This window comes from Papio anubis, chromosome 7 (assembly GCF_008728515.1).
Source record: "Papio anubis isolate 15944 chromosome 7, Panubis1.0, whole genome shotgun sequence".
Classification (NCBI taxonomy): domain Eukaryota; kingdom Metazoa; phylum Chordata; class Mammalia; order Primates; family Cercopithecidae; genus Papio; species Papio anubis.
In genome coordinates, this window is record NC_044982.1 from 15,089,459 (window position 1) to 15,114,110 (window position 24,652).

The following is a 24,652-nucleotide window of genomic DNA, read 5'->3' on the forward strand; positions in this document are numbered from 1 at the left end:
AGCCTGTCCTAGAAAGTTGTTCTTGCCAGCAGACCTCATGCTTTATAAGGAAGCTCAGTCTGTTTTTGAACTTTGACTAACTTCCTTAAAATTGAAAGTATATGTTATTTGGAGAAATGTAATGTAGAAAAATAGGCAGTTTTGTCTTGAAAATTATCATTATAGGTTTCTTACAGCATCTCTTGTATTCATCTTAGAATATCATTTAGGCTTGCTGTTCAGTTGTTATATATTTAGTCAGCAATTAAATTTTTTTTCCATAGGTTCAAGGAAAGGACCCTTCCGTGGACATCACTCAGGACCTTGTGGATGAATCTGAAGAGGAGCGTTTTGATGATATGTCATCGCCAGGCTTAGAATTGCCATCTTGTGAATTAAGTCGCCTTGAAGAAATTGCAGAACTTGTGGCATCATCTTTACCTTCACCTCTTCGTCGTGAAAAACTTGCACTGGCACTAGAAAATGAGGGTTATATTAAAAAGCTCCTGGAGCTTTTTCATGTGTGTGAGGATTTGGAAAATATTGAAGGACTACACCACTTGTATGAAATTATCAAAGGCATCTTCCTCTTGAATCGAACTGCTCTTTTTGAAGTTATGTTCTCTGAAGAATGTATAATGGACGTCATTGGATGTTTAGAATATGATCCTGCTTTATCACAACCACGAAAACACAGGGAATTTCTAACGAAAACAGCCAAGTTTAAAGAAGTGATTCCCATATCAGATCCTGAGCTGAAACAAAAAATTCATCAGACATACAGAGTTCAGTATATACAAGATATGGTTCTACCAACTCCTTCAGTCTTTGAAGAAAACATGTTATCAACACTTCACTCTTTTATCTTTTTCAATAAGGTAGAGATTGTTGGCATGTTGCAGGTGAGTTAGATCATTCCTTTTTTCATACTTCAAGAGATGCAGGAAAAACGATTTGCTCCTTTTAAATACATATATTAAGTTTTAATTTTGTTAATGTATAAAGTTAAGTATTTGTGAGATATTTTAAGAGATTATAATATATAATAATACTGTGAGACCAGAAGGTTACTGTATCTCGGGTAGGAGAGGTAAGTGTGATAAATGTAGTTTGAAGAAATGGTACAAGGGGATGATTTTTTAGATACTGGGTCTTGCTCTGTTGCCCAGGCTATAGGGCAGTAATGCAGTCTCAGCACACTGCAACCTCCACCTCCGTTTTCCTGACTGAAACAATCCTCCCACCTCAGCCTCCTGAGTAGCTGAGACCACAGGTGTGCACCACCACCCCCAGCCAATTCTTGTATTTTTTGTAGAGATGGAGTTTGTCTTACTGCCCAGGATGGCCCCAAACTTCTGAGTTCAAGCAGTCTGCCTGACCCAGCCTCCCAAAGTGCTGGGATTACAGATGTGAGCCACTGGGCCCAGCCTGACTTTTTTCTTTTTTTTTTAAATAAAGTTGGGGTCTTGCTCTGTTGCCCAGGCTGGAGTGCAGTGGCACAGCCATAGCTCATTGCAACCTTGAATTCCTGGGCTTGAGCCATCCTCCCACCTCAGCCTTCCAATTAGCTAAGACTACAGATGCATGCCACCATACCCACCTTTTAACATTTTTTTTTTTTTTTTTTTGTAAAGAATGGATCTCACTTTGTTGCCCAGGCTGGTCTCAAACTCCTGGCTTCAAGCAATTCTCCCACCTTAGCCTCCCAAAGTGTTGGGATTACAGGTGTGAGCCACCATACTCAACTACAGGAGGATAACATTAATGAAGTGGTTGAATGCTGAACTTTGGGGTTATTACTCTATGAATTATGCATAGAATAGAACAGATTGGAAGAGGAAAGAGTGAAGCACAAAGCCAAGAGAAATGTTACTAAATACAGAATATAAATTCTAATGAGAATTGTGGGCCAGGCGCTGTGGCCTGTCTCTACCAAATAAAATTTAAGGCGAATTTGTAAAAATCCCAGAAAATGATACAGTAAGGGTCCAGTTTCAGGGTCTAGGAAATGTAGCAGAGGAGGCAAATTATAACTGCATGTATCCCTACCAAAAGCCACGTTTTGTTAAGGAGTGTACCTGTGGGTGAGTTAAACCCATGTGAATTTGAGTTTCAGCTCCGTCTGTCACTTAAAAACTCTCAGTAGCTATATGAGTTGGACAGCCTTAACTTCTTAAAGCTTCAGTTTCCCCATCTGAAGGATGGTGACATTAATGCCTACCCTGTAAAGTTGTCTGAAAATTAACTGAGGTCAGGCATGTAAAGAAAGTGTTTAGTATGATGTAAGATTCATGGGAATTTTTTAAAGTATCTGTGGATAATTGCTTATTAAAATGTAGATTTTTTTTTCTTATAGTATGCCCAGTCTCTCTGATCTGGTGTTTTAGGGTGTTTGCATCACAATCCTCTAGGGTGCAGTATGGTGAATTCTGCACAAAACAGAGTGGAAGTCTCTGAGAGCTAGACAATAATTTGCGTTTGTAACACCCTCAAAGTTAGAAAACCTCTTACTGTGTCATCCCAGTGTGTGCATCTATTCTAACTGAAATAGAAGTTTACGTAGGCTGGGCCTAGTGGCTCACACCTGTAATCCCACCACTTTGGGAAGCCAAGGTAGGAGGATCGATTGAACCCGGAAGTTGAAGACTAGCCTGGGGCTGGGTGTGGTGGCTCATGCCTATAATCCCAGCACTTTAGGAGGCCAAGGCAGGTGGGTCACCTGAGGTCAAGAGTTCAAGACTAGCCTGGCTAACATGGCGAAAAGCCGTCTCTATTAATAGTAAAGTACAACAGTTAGCTAGACGTGATGGTGGGCGCCCATAATCCCAGCTACTCAGGAGGCTGAGGCAGGAGAATCATTTGAATCTGGGAGGCGGAGGTTGCAGTGAGCTGAGATAGTGCCATTGCACTCTAGCCTGGGCAACAGGAGTGAAATTCTGTCTCAAAAAAAAATGTTTGTTTTTTTTTTAATTAGCCAGGTATGGTGGTGCATGCCTATAATCCCAGCCACTTGGGGAGCTGAGTTGGGAGAATCGCTTGAGCCCAGGAGTTCGAGTCTGCAGTGAGCAATGATCATGCCACCGCACTCAAGCCTGGGCAACAGAGTGAGATCCTATCTCAACAAAGCAATAAGTTTATGTAGTACAAAGAAAGAATTGTTACTTGCACCCGTACACACACACACACACACACACACCCATGTTGTTTTTTATTCTTTGATGCCTATGGTATTGTAAGAATAACAGATCTTTGAGAGGCTGAGGTGGGCAGATCACTTGAGGTCGGGAGTTCAAGACCAGCCTGACCAATATGGTGAAATCTTGTCTCTACTAAAAAATTAGCCAGGCGTGGTGGTGGACACCTGTAATCCCAGCTGCTCAGGAGAATGAGGCAGGAGAATTGCTTGAATCTGGGATGCAGAGGCACATGCCTATAATCCCAGTTACTCCAGAGGCTAAGACAGGAGAATCACTTGCACCTGGGAGGCAGAGGTTGCATTGAGCCAAGGTCGCACTGCTGCAGATAAGTGTAATATGACTTGGAATATCTTTTAAGACTTTACCTCAGGAGTATAAATAAAATAATTATTTGAAACCTGCATTTGTTAAGTATAGACAGGAAGACAATAAATATAGTAAGAGCTGCTTGATAGTACACATTACATATAAAGCAGTATGTTTAATCATATGTCTGTTCCTGTTTAGAAAATTTTGTATTTCTAAAGTATTAGCCAGTGATAGCCAAAAAAAGGAAAAGTATGAATTAAAATACTGAGTTCTCCTGATCCTTTTCTTCAGCTCCATATGGTTCTGTTTTTGTTATGTGGGGATTTGTCACTTCTGTGTTTTCTTGGTCTTCGTACATGTAAAATGCCAGTTTTATTCATTAAGTATGAATAATTTCAAGTTGTTAAATCTTTGCTTCCCTGCAATATGCTGTGTAAAATATTGGCTGCCAATACGTCTGTTTCTCTTGATGCTGGACATTTCTATCCAAAGTGCTGCTGTGAAGGCTGTAGCATTTTACAAATGTTTTGGCAAGAAGTGATTGAGGTATAGTTTAATGCAGGTTCCTGCCCACTTTGTGTAGCCCCATGCACACATAATATCACACCCTCTTAACACTGACTGCTTCCTTTATAGTACCATAAACATTCTTATTTTCTCCACTTCTGTACCCCCAACTGCAGCAGTTCAGAGAATATCTTTTTTAACCATTTGATATCCATTTGGTAGAATATAGTGTATTGGGGAGTGTCTTGAAATTGGATGCCATTTGGGTAACGAACATGGTCAAGATCGTATTAGTGAGGTATGACCTGTTTCGACATTTTAGAAAAAGTAAAGGTGGGAATAACCGAACTAACTTAGTGCCACAGAAGATTTTTCTAGAGCACTCACAACAGTGAATGTGGAGCTAGTAATCTATTGGGAGCTTGTATACACACCCGTGTGTATGTGTATTTAGAGTGAGGCATGTCTAGGGATGGAGTGGTATTGAATCTACTTCCACTAGCTGAGGTAGTATGTAATTTAAATAAAATCTTTGTCGAGCATGGTGGTTCATGTCTGTAATCCCAGCACTTCAGGAGGCCCAGGCCAGTGGATTGCTTGAGGCTAGGAGTTCAAGACCAGACTGACCAACATGACAGAACCCCGCCTCTGCTACAAATACAAAAATTAGCTGGGTGTAGTGGTGTGTGCCTGTAGTCCCAGCTACTAAGGAGTCTGAGACAGGAGAATAGCTTAAACCTGGGAGGCGGAGGTTGCAGTGAGCCGAGATGGCACCACTGTGCTCTACCTGGGTGACAGAGCAAGACTTTGTCTCAAAAAGCAAAACAAAACAAAAGCCAGGATCTCGATGGAAAAATAGAGATGAGAAGCGTTGACCGGGCAATCATGAAGACTCTACCACCTTAATTGGGCTTGGGTGAATTTTAAAATCCAAGTCTCAATTTTAAAATGAAGTAAAACAAAAAGTTCTAAATTTTGCTTTTTAAATAATTGAGTCATTCTCTGTATCTTTAAAACACTAAAGTAGCTTTGTCTTCATTTTCATTCTCATTTGAGAGGTTGTAGAACCTACCCTTTAAAAGTTAAGGTTATAAAACCTATGAAAGTGAGGAGTCAGCAAGTGTTGGTCCTGCTATTTTTGTAAATAATATTTTATTGAAATGCAGCCATATCCATTCATTTACAGTTGTCTGTGACTACTTTCATACTACTGGACCAGGGTTTGAGTACTCGTAGTAGAGATCACATGGGCCACAAAGCTCAAAATATTTACTACCTGGCCTTTAAATAGGCTTAGAAAATAGAACCTTGACAGAATTTTATACTTTAATAGTGTGGTTTTTCTTTCTTTTAAGAAAATAAAAAAACAACATTGCCAATACCTTCCTTTTTTCAGTTATTGCCATTTATATTAAAGCGTCCTGAAATTATATTTTAGTACAATCTTAGCATTAACATAATTGCATTTGTCCTTTGTTTCACAGGAAGATGAAAAATTTCTGACAGATTTGTTTGCACAACTAACAGATGAAGCAACAGATGAGGAAAAAAGACAGGAATTGGTAAGAAATTAGATACTATGAAAGGCATAAAAATAAAGCCACTGGCTGGGCTTGATGGCTCACGCCTGTGATCCCAGCACTTTGGGAGGCCAAGGTGGGTGGATCACGAGGTCAGAGACCAGCCTGGCGAACATGGCAAAACCCCATCTCTACTAAAAAGTACAAAAATTAGCCAATCATGGTGGCAGGCACCTGTAGTCCTAGCTACTCAGAAGGCTGAGGCAGGAGAATCACTTGAACCCGGGACCTAGAGGCTGCAGTGAGCAAAGGTCGTGCCGTTGTACTCCAGTGTGGGCGACAAGAGCAAGACTCCGTCTAAATAAATAAATAAATAAATAAATAAAACTTTTTATATCGCTTATCCTTTTTTCTAATTTCAGGTTAACTTTTTAAAAGAATTTTGTGCGTTTTCCCAAACGCTACAGCCTCAAAACAGAGATGCTTTTTTCAAGACTTTGTCAAACATGGGCATATTACCAGCTTTAGAAGTCATCCTTGTAAGTTTTGTGTCTCCTCATTTTTAATTACCATTTTTTAATCCCAAAATTAATATTTTTAATGTAACATGCAAATATTCTATTATAGCCAATATTTCATCTTAGCTGGGTAGTTCATTAAGTTAAAGAAGCTATAAAATTGCAATGTTAGACAGTTTTCACACAGTATTGAAAGAATGCAGTTAAAGGAATTTTCCATAATTTAATGATAATTTGTCAGCTTTGCAGCTTATTAGCTGAAGTGTTAAAATAGAAAGGCAAACAAAAATACATGATTTAGAAAATATAGTTTTATCCATACGATAAGAGTTTTGTATGCAGAAGAATTTCTTTGACCTTTCTTTCACATTACAGTTTTTTCATATGTTTTGTTAGGTTTGGATATTTACATAGCTATAGGTTCCATATTTTTATAATTATAGGAGAAATAAATGCTTTTTGTCTGCAGGGCATGGATGATACACAGGTGCGAAGTGCTGCTACTGATATATTCTCATACTTGGTTGAATATAATCCATCCATGGTACGAGAGTTTGTCATGCAGGAGGCACAACAGAATGATGATGTAAGTAAGAAGTTAACAGAGCAAAAAATAACCAGCAAGGTAAATATTATTTGTACTAATAGTAAGTATTTATACATAGGAAGCTATAACTGTTTTTATTATTCACTTTTAAGATTTAAATTGTTGCTGTTTGGGAAAAGTGTAGCCATAATATCAGATGAGTTGTTGTTCCCCTAAATTGGTTCCTGTCTCAGTTTATCAATTTGTCCTACAGAAATTATTTATGTTCGTTTAAATTGCCTTTTAAAATGTTAATGTCACTTTTTTTTTTTTTTTTTAATTCTGAAGTCAACTTGCTATGTTGTCTTATTTAAATCATTTAGTCAATCAGTTCTTGTATCTGGGGAATTATAAATAAGTTACCTAGGGAAACATTGACTTTAGGGTAGATTCTCAAAATCATCAAGAATGAAGAAATGTAGCACAGTCCCTTAAAATATGTAGGGTGCTGTTTCTTTACTGCCTTGCCATAGAGAACAAGCTGTTAGTTGTTCACAAACACTCACATGTTAGCATCTGAGATATACCATATTTTAAAGTGATAGAGAATATATCCTGGTAATGCGAAGGGTGCACCTGGATCATGTAGTGCGTGACATGTGAGAGCACTAAATGTGTGTGCTCTTCTCCTTTATTTTAAAATAATTGAACCAATGATTCTGATGTTTTCCTGCTTCCCCTATAACAATTTGGAAGCAACTTTTTACATAAGAATGAATAAGATATTCTGCCTTTAGGTTCTTCTAAAGGGAGGAGGGGAAAAAGGCACCCTTAAGGAAAAAAAAAAAATCTGTTTAGAATTCCAGCCTGTGGTATTTTTACAAAATAAGAAAATAGACTGTCTTACTTTTTGAAAAGATCCTATTTTATGTATTGTGATGTCAAAAAAATGGAATGCCATGTAACTGTTACGTTTAAATTTTTATTTTTAAATTATAGTGCAGGATAGGTGCAAAAAAGCACCAGTTCGAACTGTTGAATGTTATGTCATGTTTTTCTTTTATAAAATATTAATGTCAGCCTCAGCAACATAGCAAGACCCTCCTTTACTACAAAAGTAATTTTTAAAACTTAGGTATGGTGGCATGCACCTGTAGTCCCAGATACTCAGGAAGATGAGAAGGAAGGGTATCTTAAGACCAGGAGTTTGACTGCAGTGAGCTATGATTGCTCCACTATATTCCAGTCTGGGTGACACAGCCAGACCCCATCTCAAAAAAAAAAAAAATTCTGCTAGAACCGAAGTATCTGTATTATTGAAAATAAAGGCTTTTGTTGGTCCCCTTAACCCATGAGCTGAACATAGGAACATATATGGATATACCTCAAAATACATACAGTAGGACTCTTTTTTTTTTCTGTTTTGCAGCAGAATAACATTTCAGTCAATAGGACTCTTGATTCCCACTCTTCTTGATCATCATTTCGGTCTACTGTCTCCATTTTCTCTATCCCTTGTCCATCCTGCCTTTGCATACACATAGGCAAGAGCAGGAATTTTCTCACTGAATCCCTCTCAATCTTACTACTTAGGTGAGGAATACCAGTCATAATAGGACCTCAGGAAAACCAGCCATCTGTTTTCTTTGATATTTAGAATGTGTATAATCCATTTGTTCTCTGCACTCTCTAAATACCATAGTCTCATTTTCTCCAATTTCAGACATTCAGATAGTTTTTTCCTAAATTCATTTTAAAAGGAAATTTTATGTCACTTTTACAAATGGAGAACATATATCATTGGCCATAAATAGAAGGACTCTGTAAAGATAAAAGCAATAGACTGGGCACGGTGGCTCACGCCTGTAATCCCAGCACTTTGGGAGGCCCAGGTGGGTGGATCACCTGAGGTAGGGAGTTCAAGACCAGCCTGACCAACATGGAGAAACCCCATCCCTACTAAAAGTACAAAATTAGCTGGGCGTGGTGGCGCATGCCTGTAATCTCAGCCACTAGGGAGGCTGAGGCAGGAGAATCGCTTGAACCCAGGAGGTGGAGGTTGTAGTGAGCCGAGATTGTGCCATTGCACTCCAACCTAGGCAATAAGAGCGAAACTCCATCTCAAAATAAAATAAGATAAAATAAGATAACATAAAAATAAAAGCAATGAAAGTAGAATGATGATGTAAATCCTACCTAAAAATTCTTACTGTTAAAGCTATGGTCATAAAACCCACTGGCTTTCTTCAAAAGGTAGATTACATTATTAGAAAGTTGTAAAGATCTATTGTCACCAAACTAAAACCTTGCTTTTGCTTTAATCAGAGGAATTTAAAGATAATAGACAAGAAATTTATATTTAGGGCTATGTCCCTGTACCACACTTTGGGGAATGAAACAGTCATATGTCCTATCAGATAACTAAGTTAAACATTTCACTTTCCAGTTAACAAAACACCTTGAGCCTAGGTATAATGCTGTGGTATGTGTCTTAGTTTTTGCTTTTTCCATTCTCTCATAATAAGTGATTCTGAGTATGTCTGTTTTTTCTCTCCAGGATATTTTGCTCATCAACCTCATTATAGAACATATGATTTGTGATACAGATCCTGAACTTGGAGGAGCAGTCCAACTTATGGGCCTGCTTCGAACTTTAGTTGACCCGGAAAACATGCTAGCCACTGCCAATGTAAGCCATGAGCATTTTTATTCTTTTTCATAGCTAGTATATTGTGTATTGCTGGTGGGAACCGGTGCAGTTAAAGTTCATGGAAATGTTTTTGATTCCTTAGAAAACAGAAAAGACTGAATTTCTGGGTTTCTTCTACAAGCACTGTATGCATGTTCTCACTGCTCCTTTACTAGCGAATACAACAGAAGACAAACCTAGTAAAGGTAAGATAATTCAGGTTGGTAGTTAAGTTCTCTGTTCTTGAATGCTGAATTCAAAGTTGGTGTTAAGTAATCTTGTTAGGACGCAGTTAGCGGGAGGTAGAGGCTGGGAGGACGCACCCTTTAAAAAGTAGTAGTCTTTAAAAGTTCAAACCAGGTTAACATAGAGGTCTTAACAATTTGTTTGTTTGTTTGTTTTTATCAAAAGCAACCTGGAGTGTTAATAATGTATTTTGAAAAGAAAGGTTCATGATAAAAATTTCCCTAAAAGACCTGTAATTCCAGCACTTTGGGAGACCTAGGCAGATGGATCACGAGGTCAGGAGATCGAGACCATCCTGGCTAACATAGTGAAACCTTGTCTCTACTAAAAAAATACCAAAAAAAATTAGGTAGGCGTGGTGGCAGGCACCTGTAGTCCCAGGAGAATGGCGTAAACCTGGGAGGCAGAGCTTGAAGTGAGCCGAGATCGTGCCACTGCACTCCAGCCTGGACAGCAGAGCAAGACTCCGTCTCAAAAAAAAAAAATTTTTTTCCCTAAAAGTAGTGTAATCAGATAACAGAAACATGTAAAAGAAATAAGATAATTTTTTGTTGAACAATATTTGTATTCAGTTTGCATCTACACTGGTGAAATAGAAGGCAGTAGCTATGAAAAAATTCATTTTAAATTATATTCCAGATGTATAGACAGAGCTAGAATTTTTGCACAATATTAAGCTACTTTTATTTATATTGAAGATATGTTAAGGTTTGTTATTTTTGCATTTTATTCATTAGAGCTTTAACGCATATGTGTGTGTGTGTTTAATTTAGGAGGTAGTTTTAGGTCTTCATTCGGAAATTGCTTAGTTAAGCTTTAGGAGTAAATATATTATTTTGTTGTTTGAATTTTTTTTTTTTTTTTTTTTGGAGCCGAATCTTGCTGCCCAGGCTGGAGTGCGGTGGCGTGATCTCGGCTCACTGGTTCACTGCAGCCTCTGCCTCCCAGGTTCAAGCAATTCTCCTGCCCCAGCCTGAGTAGTTGGGATTACAGGTGCCCGCCACCATGCCTGGCTAATTTTTTGTATTTTTAGTAGAGGCGGGGTTATCACCATGTTGACCAAGCTGGTCTCAAACTCCTGGCCTCAAGTGATCTGCCTGCCTTGGCCTCCCAAAGTGCTGGGATTATGGGTGTGAGCCACCACGCCCAGCCTTGAATTCTTAATATAACAATTAACTTATAGCACTCACATAAAATACATGTTAAATTTACTTTTTGTATAACTCCAGAATCAAGTCCATGAAATGTGAATGTCCATTTTTCTTACGTGCTTTATTAGGGTAAAGCTTGAGGCTTCTTTCCAAACCACATGTTCTATTCCTCCAACCTTTATTAAGATGAGAACTCATTGTGATTTTGTGGAAGCAGTGACTGTGTTATAATCCAAATGTGGGGGAATGAACAAAAAGCCTTTCAGAGGCTTGCTGCCTGGTGAGGAGTAAAGATAATTCAATTATTATAATTCAGCGTAGACTCATTACAAGTAGTAAAGGAGGCACAAAACACACTGTGGAATCAAGGGAACAGGGAGACAGAGTAATTGCACCAAAGATGACACGGTGTCTGGCAGAACCTCATATAGTGTATCTGTTGGAGAACATGCTAAGATACTTGGTAGAGGCTCCTTGAATTTTGAAATAAGGCAGATACTCTAGATTTGTTTCCTAACTCTGCCTTACTAACTTTTCCAACTTGGGTCTAGTTAGTTTAATAGGCTCATAATGTGAAACCAATTCCCTGTAGGGTTGTTAAAATTAAATTTTAAAAGTAAAGCATCATTCCTGGCACATGGTAGGCATTTGGTAAATGCTGATTTCCTCCTCCCTAAAATTAATATATTTTGGTTAATAGAAGGGATTTTACTTGATTAGAATTTGAGTTCTTATATTTTAGAAGGAAAAATGTTAGTCATTAAATATAATTAGTTGTGTTTGGTTTCTTTTAGATGATTTTCAGACTGCCCAACTATTGGCACTTGTATTGGAATTGTTAACATTTTGTGTGGAGCACCATACCTACCACATAAAGAACTACATTATTAATAAGGATATCCTCCGGAGAGTGCTAGTTCTTATGGCCTCGAAGCATGCTTTCTTGGCATTATGTAAGTGTTAGAATTATTTATCATCTTTGTATATTGTCATGTTGTTGATATTTTTACATCTTATTGCCCAAATGAAAAGACCACTGATTACAAGTCAGGAGATCTGGGTCGTAACGTAATACTAGCTCTGCCACTGATTATGCAGGTTTGCCACACTGAGCAGGTGTTTTTCTTGACTCTCTTCTTACTCAATATACAGTAAGGGAGTAGAATGTATCTACAGTGTTACATTCCATTACTAAAACAGCACCATTGATCATTTTACCTTGGATATTTTATAGCAGGGGTGGCAGACTACAGCTGAGGCCAGATCCAGCCCGTGGCCTATGATTGTACAGCCTACAAGCTGAAACGTGTTTATGTTTTTAAAAGGTGACCTGAGAAGAGGGAAATGAATATGCTACAGAGACCATATGTGGCCCACAAAGCCTAAAATATGTACTAGGTGGACATTTGTGAAAATGTTTGTAGACTCTTTTAGAGCAGTATAGTCTCATAATAAGATTGTTGTTAGACATAAATTTTTCAAAAATTGACTTTCACAATGTTCTTAAGACCCTAGTTTGTTAGAGAAAACTGTTTCTGAATTGAAAATAGGTTAATTCAGAATGTTCTTTATCAAGCAACAGCCAGACATCTCAGGTAATGAGTTTCCGTATGTAAGTGGTCCTTATTGGTAAGTTGTTAGACCAAATTTAGGGGCACCCTAGAGGTTCTGTAAGAGATTTCTGCTGGTAATTTAATTTTTGCCTTTTGGTTTTTAAAGGTAAGTTTCAGTGTTTTTTGTTGTTGTTGTTTTAAGCAGTCATAGTCATGCACTAATTAGAGGCCTGAATATATATCCGTTTTTGCTAATCTTCATTTCTAATTGTTTTGCTTAATTGATTTTTTTTTAATCCTTAAATCATATTACATATTATAAAAATAATTATAAATTAAAATTTATTTAAAATATATAAATAAATAAATGGCCAGACGCAGTGGCTCATGTCTGTAATCTCAGCACTTTGGGGGGACGAGGCTGGCAGATCACCTGAGGTCAGGAGTTCAAGGCCCGCCTGGATAACATGGTGAAACCCCGTCTCTACTAAAAATACAAAGCTGGGTGTGGTGGTGCACGCCTGTAGTCCCAACTACTCGGGAGGCTGAGGCAGGAGGATCGCTTGAACCTGGGAGGCGGATGTCACGGTGAGCTGAGATTGCACCATTGCACTCCAGTCTGGGCAACAGAGAGAGACTGTCTCCCCACCCAAGAAAAATAATAAATTTTATAAAAGCAACATTGATTTCTTTTAACATGCATTAAACTTCCTATCAGGGCAATATTATATTCATTTTTCTCATATACCTATCATAGAAAAAGTGAGAACACCAAGGCCAAGGTTAGAGTGGGAGCTTATAGCTCTTTGACTTGTTCTTTTATGTTGACAGTAGAGTTTTGTTCAAGTGTGGAAAAGGGAATTTGAGAACAGAATGGAAAAACTGAATAAATTAATAAATTTAGTTTCATTTTACTGAACATATTAAACACTACTATATTTCATTGATTCAAAAAAAGTGCATTTTTACACATTATTTCTGAAATCAAGATGAGTCTTACAATTAACCTATTTATGCCTAGTGTTCCATTATTGGAATGCTAAGCTTGTGGGAGTTATTTATATCCTGCTCAAGGTCATCACCCAGGTCTGATTTTTTTTTTTTACAAAAAAAAAATTTGCAACCTCTAGCATAAATGGATTCATGGCATGTCATTATAATTGGTAGCTCAATCAGTGATATCTTAGATTTGATTACTGTCTTACATCTGGTGTACTAGGAAAATGAAGATGGTTATGACCTGGACTTGGCCATCAACGGAATCAGTTCATTGGGAGAAGAGAGTCATGTGAAAATCAAAATGCAACCGTAATAAGCACTATATTGAGGGTGTTTGGATGCATAGTGGAAATAATTCGTTACAGTTTAATGAGGCAGATGAAAAATTTCACACAAGTGGTAACTTGAGTTGTGTCTTGGTCGTGGGAGAGATTGCGTTCTTGGTTGACTACACAGTTAAGATGTTAGTTGGATTAAAAAAATGTGGACAAAGTATATTTGGTCTTTTTTTTTTTATTTTTGAGACAGAGTCTCACTCTGTCACCTTGGCTAGAGTGCAGTGGCACGATCTCGGCTCACTGCAACCTCCGTCCCCCAGGTTCAGCGATTCTCCTGCCTCAGCCTCCTGAGTAGCTGCGATTACAGAAGCACACCACTACGCCCAGCTAATTTTTGTATTTTTAGTAGAGATGGGGTTTCACCATGTTGGTCAGGCTGGTCTTGAACTCCTGACCTCGTGATCCACCTGCCTCAGCCTCCCAAAGTGCTGGGATTCAGGCGTGAGCCACCGCGCCTAGCCTACTTGGTCATTTTTAAAGACAGTCAGGACAATGCAGCTGAAAGGAAAGAACTTTTCTTTAGTTCAGTTCCTCATTTCATTATTTTGCTTGCAGTATTACAAAGAAAATTTCTCATAATCTAGTGAGAACTATGGAGAGAATCTTTTAAGTAAATGAAAGTTTATTGTTCGAAACTATCTTAGCAAAATCTTAGTTATGTTTCGTTGTTGATATTTTCCAAACTGAGTCAGGTTATCATTAAACCTAACTCTTTGAAATGACTTCTTGGTGTACCTCTCTTCCCAGGGTTGATATATAACTATCTTCCTAACAGAGATGCCTGTCATTAGGAACAAGCTTTTTAGAACTGGCTTTACAGTATGCAATAGGAGTTTTTACCAAAGCTATCTAAGAACTAAAATAAATTTGAGAAAATTTAAGATATTTGTGGTTCTTCTGAAAAAAGTATACTTTGAAGTATTAGGTGTAGTATTTTTTAAGGGAGAGTTTATTGATATTTAAGTTTAGATGCACATACATAAATGTAGACAGTAATGAGCAGTTAAATGTAACAGTTTGGGAATTTCGGGAGCTTTTAATTTTTTTTATATTTGCTGCTGCTTAATTAGTATACTTTGTCATATTTAAAGACAGCTAGTTAAGTATGTGAGTGTATCTAGCAATCCTTTCTAAACTCAGTCTTTATAGGCTAGGTATCAGATCTGTCAATTTCCTTGGCCTTATTAAGTTCCTTGGATCTTAAATTATAGCCCTTTAGCTCATACTTTTATGTTGTTTGAGGGTGTTTTGTTGTTCTTATTAAAAAATGGAAATCTTAAAAAAGGAATGAAATAAAGCTTTATTGTAGAGGCATTTATTCAACTATCATTAGTTACAAAGTAAAAAGTCACAAATTTATTACATGGAATCTCACGTTTTATAAAGTACAGATAAATAATGTTTTTTTGAGATGGTTGAAACTAAGTACATGAGGTTCCTGGAAATGTTAATGAAGGTTAGAGATGTGAGTGGAAGCAGAATGTGCTTTACATTGAAAATCCAGTGGCAATGCCAACTTGGCCTGTCCTAAAAGCTTTCTCCACTCTACTTTGAGTGACTTGACTTCCTAGATCTTACTGGTAAAATTTTGAAAGCAGCTTTTTACTCAACAGCAAAGAATAGTGGTTGGATATTTTTGATGCAGGTTTCTTTTAAGGCATGGATTTGAGTGGTAATAATACAAAAATGTAAGCGCAAATGGAAATAAGGACCAAAACAAAAAGACCACTAGAACCTCATTCTATCTACACCAGCAGTTTCTGGATAGAAGCGCTCTTAAAGAAGTGCGTTGGTGCCCATCTGCATTCCCTTGTCTTAGTGAATTTCAGGAAAGGAGTTTTTCACTCACCTAGGAATTACAATCAGACAAGAGGGGTCAGTGTGTGTGTTTGTGTGTGTGTTATGGTAGGACACAAGTCTCCACAAAGCCCGCAAAGTTGGAGTACAAATTCTTAAAATAGTAATACTCCTGCCTTAATTACTACAAGTTTAAAATGTGGTCTGTTAGCATGAGCTCTAAAGTACTGATTTTTATTCTTAACAAACAGAAATGCCTCAGTAAGTTCCTTTGTCAAATAAGCTTAAAAATACAAACTGAAAATACTGTTTTGGGAAAATAAACCCTTGTTAGGCTTTGACTTATCACACAGAAAGATGCCTCTTAGTGTTTAAAATGTCTTAGTTCACCATGATTATGTTTTTAAAAATATTCAGTAGTTTAAAAAACAAAATGCAATTATTATTCTATAAACTATTTAGAAACTCCCTGCCCAGAGTGTTTCTTAAGAAAGATACACTCTTAAATAAGTTGCATTGTTAAGGCAGTTAATAACTGTACCTAATTGGGCATTCACTTGTGGACCTCTTTTCTGCCAACTAAAGAAAAATTGAGCTGCTTTACTCCTCTGCCTTCCCACCCAGAAACCGTGTCAGCATGGTTGCCTGGCTACCTGCTCATGAAGGACTTGATTAATAGCAAATTGGCAATTTAACGAGCCACTTCCATGATCTCCAAAGAAACCAAAATACAAACACAATATTTAATCTTGCCAACCGAAGACGATGTGACTGCATGAAGTGAGTATGCTTTTTTGCACTGTTTACAATAACTGGGGCATTAACTTACTGATAATTCCATTTAGGTAAAGAGGGCTTTGTTGAAGTCTAGCTGTCTGAGTATATTTGTGTCTTGACGAATGGTGACTTAAGTAACTCCCCATACCTCAAGATGTAAATATACCTTTTAATCTGTAAGTTAAAGCCTAATTAATTATGAAAATGAAAACTAGAAAAAAATTAAAAAGCATACTCGCTACAATAAGCATAGAGGACCACATTTTAAATAATATCCTCTAAATTTATTTCTAAACTATGGCAAGGCAAATTTTGGGTCATGCAGATTTTTGTGGGTTTATGGCCTTTCGACAGCCACATCTACAAATAAATAAAATTTCCAAGAGTGTCCAGAAATATTGAAGATCAAATTATTAGTGGATTGCCCTAATAAAACACTGGTTTTTTTCTATTAAGGTGGATATAAAAGGTCATGTTGAATTTTTTCATCTTAAGTAGTGTGATAGGTTCATTCGTTTGTCTTAGCTCTTATTTTAGATGTAAATTACATTTTGGTCATTAGTAACTGGTTTATTTTCAGAATTTTTCTGGCTTTCTAAGACTTGTGTTCTATGATGACATATACTACTTTTAGAAGACATTTTTCTGATAACACTTTCATAATCCTTATCTTCAGGTTCACAGTTCCGGAAGTGCAAACATCACAAATAATTATTGATATATGTTAAATAGTTTTTCTTGGCTTGATGGTTTATTTTGTTTGGTAAGTCTAAAGTATGGAAGCGTGGTATGTGATTTAAACAACAATGCCTCTGTGTTTCAGGTGCCCTTCGTTTTAAGAGAAAGATTATTGGATTAAAAGATGAGTTTTACAACCGCTATATAATGAAAAGTTTTTTGTTTGAACCAGTAGTCAAAGCATTTCTCAACAATGGATCCCGCTACAATCTGATGAACTCTGCCATAATAGAGATGTTTGAATTTATTAGAGTGGTAGGTTCTGTATTTTTAATTAGAATTTTCGTTTTAATTGTTTGAGAAAATTGAATATGCATTACCTAGTATTTTGGCTTATTTATATAATATTTCCTTACATAATATTTGCTTCCTTATAATAATATTTTCTCATATAATATATAAGCTTCCTTATATAATATTTGGAGAGTTTAAAAAAAAAAAAAAAAGTAGCACCAGCCTATGAGAGATTTGATTCAAGCTACGTCTTACCTCTCAGCAGCTACAAATCTTTTATAGCAGGGGTCCTCAACCCCTTGGCTGAGGACCAGTCCATAACCTGTTAGGAACCAGGCTGCACAGCAGGAAGTAAGCTGCAGGCAAGCAGGCGTTACTGCCTGAGCTCCACCTCCTGTCAGATCAGCAGCAGCATTAGATTCTCCTAGGAGCATGAACCCTTTGGTTAACTGTGAGGTGGAACAATTTCATCCCGAAACCGTGCGTCCCCCACCCTGACCCCAGTTTGTGGAAAAATTGTCTTTCATGAAACCAAAAAGGTTAGGGACTGCTGCTTTGTAGGGGACTGCTGCTTTGTAAGATGGTCAGAGTAATCATTTTAAGAAAGCAAAACTACACTTGACAGATAAGCATTCGAATGTGTTTTTCTTAGCTTACACATTTCTAAAGACCAATTTCATAATACTGCTTATTCTCTAGTAATGTAATAAGCTAGTGGTTCTCATTGATGCTGTGCAAATTTATCTGGCATGGCTTTTTGTTTTGTTCATTTTTTTAGAGACAGGGTTTTGCTATGTTGCCCAACTGGGCTCAAATGATCCTCCCATCTCAGCCTCACAAGTAATTGAGACTGTAGGTGCATACCATAGTACCTGGATGTCATGCTTTTTTAAAAGTTGGGATAAAATAATACATAACATTAAACTTGCTATTTTAACCATTTTAAAGTATACATTCACATTGTTGTGCAGCCATCACCATTATCCGTCTCCAGAACTTTTCTGTAACATGCTCTTTTTGGGGGGTGGGGACAGAGTCTCTATTACCAGGCTGAAGTGCAGTGCCATGATCTCGACTCACTGCACCTTCCACCTCCCAGGTTCATGCGATTCTTGTGCTTCAGCCTCTCGAGTAGCTGGGATTACAGACATGCACCACCACACCTGGCTAATTTTTGTATTTTTAATAGAGATAGGGTTTCACTATGTTGGCCAGGCTGGTCTTGACCTCCTGACCTCAGGTGATCTGCCCACCTCGGCCTCCCAAAGTGTTGGGATTACAGGCATGAGCCTCTTCACCCAGCCTGTGACATGCATGGCTACTGTGTGTGCTCACTTGGAAGTGGGAACTAAACTTTGAGTACACATGGAAGTAAAGAAGGGAATAACAGCAGATACCAGGGCCACTTGAGGGTAGAGAGTGGGAGAAGGTGAGCATTGAAAAACTACCTATTGGGTACTGTGCTTACTACCTGGGTGATGAAATAACCTATACACCAAACCCCTGTGACAGGCAGTTTACCCATATAACAAATGCACACATGGACCCCTGAACCTAAAATAAAAATTGATTAATAAAACATAAATGTCCATGGCCAGGGATAGTGGCTTATGCCTGTAATCCTAGCACTTTGGTAGGCCAAGGTGGGAGGATTGCTTGAGGCCAGGAGTTAGAGACTAACTCGGGCAACATATCAAGACCCCATCTCTACAAAATTTTTTCTTTAAAACTTAGCCCTGTATGGTGGTGCATGTCTATAGTCCTAGCTGCTCGGGAGGCTGAGGCGGGAGGATTGCTTGAGCCCAGGAGTTCAAGGCTGCAGTGAGCTATGATCATACCACTATATCTCAACCTGGGTGCCAGAGCGAGACCCCATCTCTTAAAAAAATAAAATACACATACCCAGCGCACACATCAGAATCAGAATCACCTAGGGCAAGACCTGGGCATTTACTTTGTAAAGACCCATAGACCCATAGATAAAGACCCAAAGACCCATAGATAGCTGGGCGCAATGGCTCACACCTGTAATCCTAGCACTTTGGGAGGCAGAGGCGGGTGGATCACCTGGGGTCAGGAGTTTGAGACCAGCCTGACCAGCATGGAGAAACCCCATCTCTACTAAAAATACAAAATTAGCCAGGCATAGTGGTGCATGCATGTAATCCCAGCTACTCGGGAGGCTGAGGCAGGAGAATCGCTTGAATCCAGGAGGCAGAGGTTGCAGTGAGCCGAGATCACACCATCGCACTCCAGCGTGGGCAACAAGAGCAAAACTCCATCTAAAAAAAAAAAAAAAGACCCATAGATAAATTGGGGACTGTTTTAGTAGCCAATATATGTTATTCCCATTTTTTATTGTTTGGCTATCTCTAAGATTATGTAATTTTATGAAATTAAGCTACTTTTGGTGGGTATGAATTTATTAAATTAAGCCTCATCTTGCTAAAATGACATTTTCCTATCATTTTTTCATTGCTATTCTTTTCTGTAGGAAGATATAAAATCATTAACTGCTCATGTAATTGAAAATTACTGGAAAGCACTGGAAGATGTAGATTATGTACAGACATTTAAAGGATTAAAACTGAGATTTGAACAACAAAGAGAAAGGCAAGATAATCCCAAACTTGACAGGTAAATGACCATACATTTAAACATATTCGTTCAACATCAAGTTGTGTGGTAGTGGCTTTATTGTTTATTTGATATTATTTGGCTTGACAAGGAACTGGGAAATCAGCAGATAGCAAATAGAAATTGTAGCTTCCTGTAAGGGTCAGCATAAATGTTTCCCTGAAGATTTAGCTGGTTGGTAGTATAATACCTTAGGCATGTATCAAGCTAGATAATGAAAAAAAAACAAAAAGACCAAACAGTGGCAGTGAGGCTTCATGTGTTCAAAATAAAATCAGAGCATTATATTACTTGCTTTAGATTTACAAGTTACTAAGGTTACAAATTATTCTTTAAAATTTTGTACATTAATCTACCTGGATTTACATGGATATTTTAATATTTGTAAATTTCTTGTTAATTCCCTATGTTAATTTAATAAGTCATCTGTAACAGTACAATTAAGTCCATATATGATTGTATTTACTCTTTCTTCTCTGCTCGTAGTATGCGTTCCATTTTGAGGAATCATAGATATCGAAGAGATGCCAGAACACTAGAAGATGAAGAAGAGATGTGGTTTAACACAGATGAAGATGACATGGAAGATGGAGAAGCTGTAGTGTCTCCATCTGACAAAACTAAAAATGATGATGATATTATGGATCCAATAAGTAAATTCATGGAAAGGAAGAAATGTATGTGGGAAAAAAATGGCCAAGAGAAAATTAAGGCTTTCTCACTCTAGATTTATTCTTATTTCTTGACAAAATGATTAGTTAATATTTGCTTGGAATGTGTGATGGCATAGGTTTTAAAGACTCCATTGCTTTATGGGATGTGACTGAATAGCAGTGTTGTGCAGGCATAGACTAAGTTTTCTTAATTTGAGTTGAATAAGGAATATACTATTTCAGGAAGGGTAGCGATACTGAATATGATTCTGAAGGTTTCACTTCTTCTCTGGAGTAAGATCCAATGAATGGAATTTTGTTTAGTGTTTTGGTAAGCTTCATTTATAAATTGAACTTCAGTGTTTCTACCCAGTGGAGTAAGCTGGTTAAATGTATTTTAGTGTTACCTCATTTGGGGAAATTTAAAAAAGAATGAGTATGGGGGACAACTATTGACAGTATTCTCATTTTTAGTAAAAGAAAGTGAGGAAAAGGAAGTGCTTCTGAAAACAAATCTTTCTGGACGGCAGAGCCCAAGTTTCAAGCTTTCCCTGTCCAGTGGAACGAAGACTAACCTCACCAGCCAGTCATCTACAACAAATCTGCCTGGTTCTCCGGGATCACCTGGATCCCCAGGATCTCCAGGCTCTCCTGGATCCGTACCTAAAAATACATCTCAGACGGCAGCTATTACTACAAAGGTACATTTTTGACTCCCATTTTGTCCCCTTTTTTTCCAATTTAAGCTTTCTCAACAATAATTTTTACTAAGATTCCCTTTGGTTACTGCCACCTAGAACTGATTTAACATTCGCGAACTAGAGGATGAGTCCCCCCCACCACTTGAACTTATATAAATGTTGAGAAATTTCTGAAAGTCTCTTTATGACCAATGCAAAAGTCTGAATATAGTGTGAATTCTCACTTGGGTATTTTGCATTTTAGAACTGCAACTTCAAATTTGTATGTCAGAACATTCACAAAAATGTTTAAGGTTTTCAGTTATTCTCGAATAAATTTTCCTAATACCGAGATAAAGCTTTTGTGGGGAAATAATAATCTAAATATCTGGATACTTCTGACTTTACTTTGCCAGTTATGGTTTATTTTTTTAAGAAAACTTAAACATCTACTGTCACTAACATTTCATATGAGAAAAGAACAAGGCCAGGCGCTGTGGCTCACAAGGGCCCAGCACTTTGGGAGGCCGAGGCGGGTGGGTCACGAGGTCAGGAGATCAAGACAATTTTGGCTAACACAGTGAAACCCCGTCTCTACTAAAAATACAAAAATTTAGCTGGGCATGGTGGCGGGCTCCTGTAGTCCCAGCTAATCTGTAGTCCCAGCTACTCTGGAGGCTGAGGCAGAAGAATGGCGTGAACCTGGGAGGCGGAGCTTGCAGTGAGCTGAGATCGGCGCCATGACACTCCAGCCTGTGCAACAGAAAGAGACTCCGTCTCAAAAAAAAAAAGAACAAAATCTTAATAAGAAAAATGTAGAGAACATGCAATCTCCGAATAAAACCAGTTTTGGGGGCTCCTTAGGCCAACCACCCTTTTCTTTTGAGACATAATATATTGATTTTTGGGCTAGCAGACTAGCAGTTAAAAGACTGGCATTTGGGAATCAGTGATCTAAATCAGACATGTAATGCCCATTCAGTCTTTTTTTTTTCTGGCGTGAGCTGTAGAGTCCTAATGGCTAAGAAGTGAATCTGAGACATGCTTGAGAGCAGAGCAATGTGAATTTTTCCCTTAGCATCTAAATAAAGCAAAGGGCAGTGGTTTCTGGTGAAGGATCAGGGCCAAAAGGAAACCCAGATGAAATGATGAGGAAGAGTCAAGGTAGAATTGCTTTCCTAACTTCTAATAGAATAGCCTGTCTACCCTCATTTCTGGTGGTCTCTTTATCTGCTGCAGCTTTCATTTTAGTACTTTTTTTTTCCCTCCTTTTCTTGAGACAGAGTCTCAGTCTGTCACCCAGGCTGGAGTGCAGTGGCGTGATCTTGGCTCACTGCAATCTTCACCTTCCGGATTAAAGCGATTCTTGTGCTTCGGCCTCCTGAGTAGCTGGGATTACAGATGTGCACCACCACGCCTGGCTAATTTTTGTAATTTTATTAAGAGACAGGGTTTCAGCATGTTAATTAACAGGCCAGGCTGGTCTCGAACTCCTGTCCTCATGTGATCCCTCTGCCTCAGCCTCCCAAAGTGCTGGAATCATAGGCATGCATCACCACTCTCAGTCTCATTTTTATACTATTTTAGACTTTATGTTCAAAAAATTTTTAATGTGCTATTAAGTCTTGAAATATTTTTCATTCATTTTCTAACTCCTGGGTAATTTGCTAGGAGTATAAACTGCTTACATGTTTTTGCTTTAAGTTGGGTGCAGTGACTCATACCTGTAATCCCAGCACTTTGAGAGGCCAAGGCGGGTGGATCACCTGAGGTCAGGAGTTCAAGACCAGGCTGGCCAACATGACAAAACCTTGTCTCTAGTAAAAATACAAAAATTAGCCAGGCGTGGTGGTGGGCGCCTGTAATCCCAGCTACTCGGGAGGCTGAGGCAGGGAGAATTGCTTGAACCCAGGAGGTGGGTTCCTGCACTTCACTGCACTCCAGCCTGGGCGACATAGCGAGACTCCAACTTTGAAAAAAAATGTACTGTGTTGATAGGATCTATTTTCTTTCTCCAGCCATAAAACACCGGTGTTTTTAATATGTGTTTTGTTTTCTGTTCTTTAATCCTTATTGCTGAACAGGGAGGCCTCGTGGGTCTGGTAGATTATCCTGATGATGATGAAGATGATGATGAGGATGAAGATAAGGAAGATACGTTACCATTGTCAAAGAAAGCAAAATTTGATTCATAATAATGGCAACGGCCTAGGATCAGTACCTGTTGAAAAAAACTGATTCTCCACCCCTCCCCCACACAAAATCCACAACAACGTGCAGTGGTCTCTTGTGAATGACTGACACAGATCAGCCTCTTACACTTGACTTCTGCTCATCAAGTGCCAATTCAATGGAGCAGGAGGAGGGGATATCATACATTTAGGGGAAAGACTTAAGCCTTTGAGCTCTCCAGCTTGGACCACACATTGCCCTTTTCTCAGGGAAGGAAATGGAAACAAAAAGCCAACAGGGCAGGGGTTTTGTAAGTGGAACTCTGGATTGACTGGTCAGTTGCTACAATCAGAATACGCTTTCTTGGACCATGTTTGAGACTCAGAAGAATGGGCCTTTCTGCCATAATTCTTCACTAGTTAAGAATGCCAGCAGTTTCTTTGTATAAAGAGACCTGCCTTTAAAATCATACATTCTGAACATTTTAGTCAAACTACAACAGGTTTGGAAAACCTCTGTGGGGGAGGGGCGAATATAAAGTTTTCCTCTTTTTTATCTGTTCCCTTTGCCCTTCAAACTGCAGATTTTTTTTTTAAGTGGGGATTTCTCCCTACTTGATTAAAGATTGAGTGGAATTCTAGATGTGGTCATTTGTGTCATAATTTTTTGTTTTATTTTGTTTTTGATTTTTTTTTTTCCTCCCCTGAGTGTATGCTTAGTTGTTGAGTATATATATTTGGGACCATTAAAACTTTTTTTGATGTAATATAACCTAACGTTGTGCTGGTACCTGTTTTACCATGTGTAATTTTTGTTCTACATCACAGTTCTTAATTTGTTTAGAGTTTTATGAAAGATGGTATAGTTTTTATTGACAAAAGCAAAGTAATCTTACAACTATGTGCATACAAAAGCAATACTATTTTGTGACTAAATATTTTATATTAAAATTTACATCAGCAACTGTCTTGAGAATTCAGGGAAATAGAGTGGAATTTAAAACTTCAACAGTTTTGTTAAATCTAGCAACATGAAATTAGTATTCCAAAGAGATTCTGAAATTTCTTTTCTTGGGGAAATGACGGTACATTAAATCAAAATTGAGGATGGATGATTTAAAAACATTTGACTTTTGAATAATAAAAAGAAAAGTGAAGAGTAAGAGAAATTGTATTAGTTGTATGTTTCTTGTTTTTGTTTTTAACTACTCCCTTTGGAATACCAGTTTGACTTGTAAGTGGTGGTTTCTAAATAAATACCTGGCCAGAGGACCATCACCCTTTAAATAGGTTCTTTTTGTTGTCTTAGATGTGATCAAATTCTTTCAAGGAAAATGAAAATAACTCTACTTACCCTCACTTTTTAAAGTGAAGAGTTTAGAACTTGAGAATATATTTTCAAATGTGAGTAAAACTTCATATCCTGGAAAGGA

General features: G+C 37.9%; 1 protein-coding gene across 2 annotated transcripts in view; it reads left to right on the forward strand.

The window, feature by feature from the left end:
- The window catches only part of PPP4R3A (protein phosphatase 4 regulatory subunit 3A), a 50,902-nt gene extending 26,518 nt beyond the window's left edge, over positions 1–24,384 (forward strand). Inside the window, exons 4-15 of one of the 2 annotated variants that reach the window (XM_009212143.3) lie at positions 264–881; positions 5,477–5,554; positions 5,935–6,051; positions 6,500–6,655; positions 9,114–9,245; positions 9,349–9,451; positions 11,437–11,595; positions 16,930–17,099; positions 19,573–19,715; positions 20,202–20,392; positions 20,843–21,069; positions 23,133–24,384. In XM_009212143.3, coding sequence (XP_009210407.1) covers positions 264–881; positions 5,477–5,554; positions 5,935–6,051; positions 6,500–6,655; positions 9,114–9,245; positions 9,349–9,451; positions 11,437–11,595; positions 16,930–17,099; positions 19,573–19,715; positions 20,202–20,392; positions 20,843–21,069; positions 23,133–23,243 — 2,205 coding nt within the window. In that variant the 3' untranslated portion in view covers positions 23,244–24,384. The remainder of the gene's footprint in view (positions 1–263; positions 882–5,476; positions 5,555–5,934; positions 6,052–6,499; positions 6,656–9,113; positions 9,246–9,348; positions 9,452–11,436; positions 11,596–16,929; positions 17,100–19,572; positions 19,716–20,201; positions 20,393–20,842; positions 21,070–23,132) is intronic. The other variant, XM_009212144.4, reaches the window with a different exon arrangement.
- Positions 24,385–24,652: the final 268 nt, after the last annotated feature.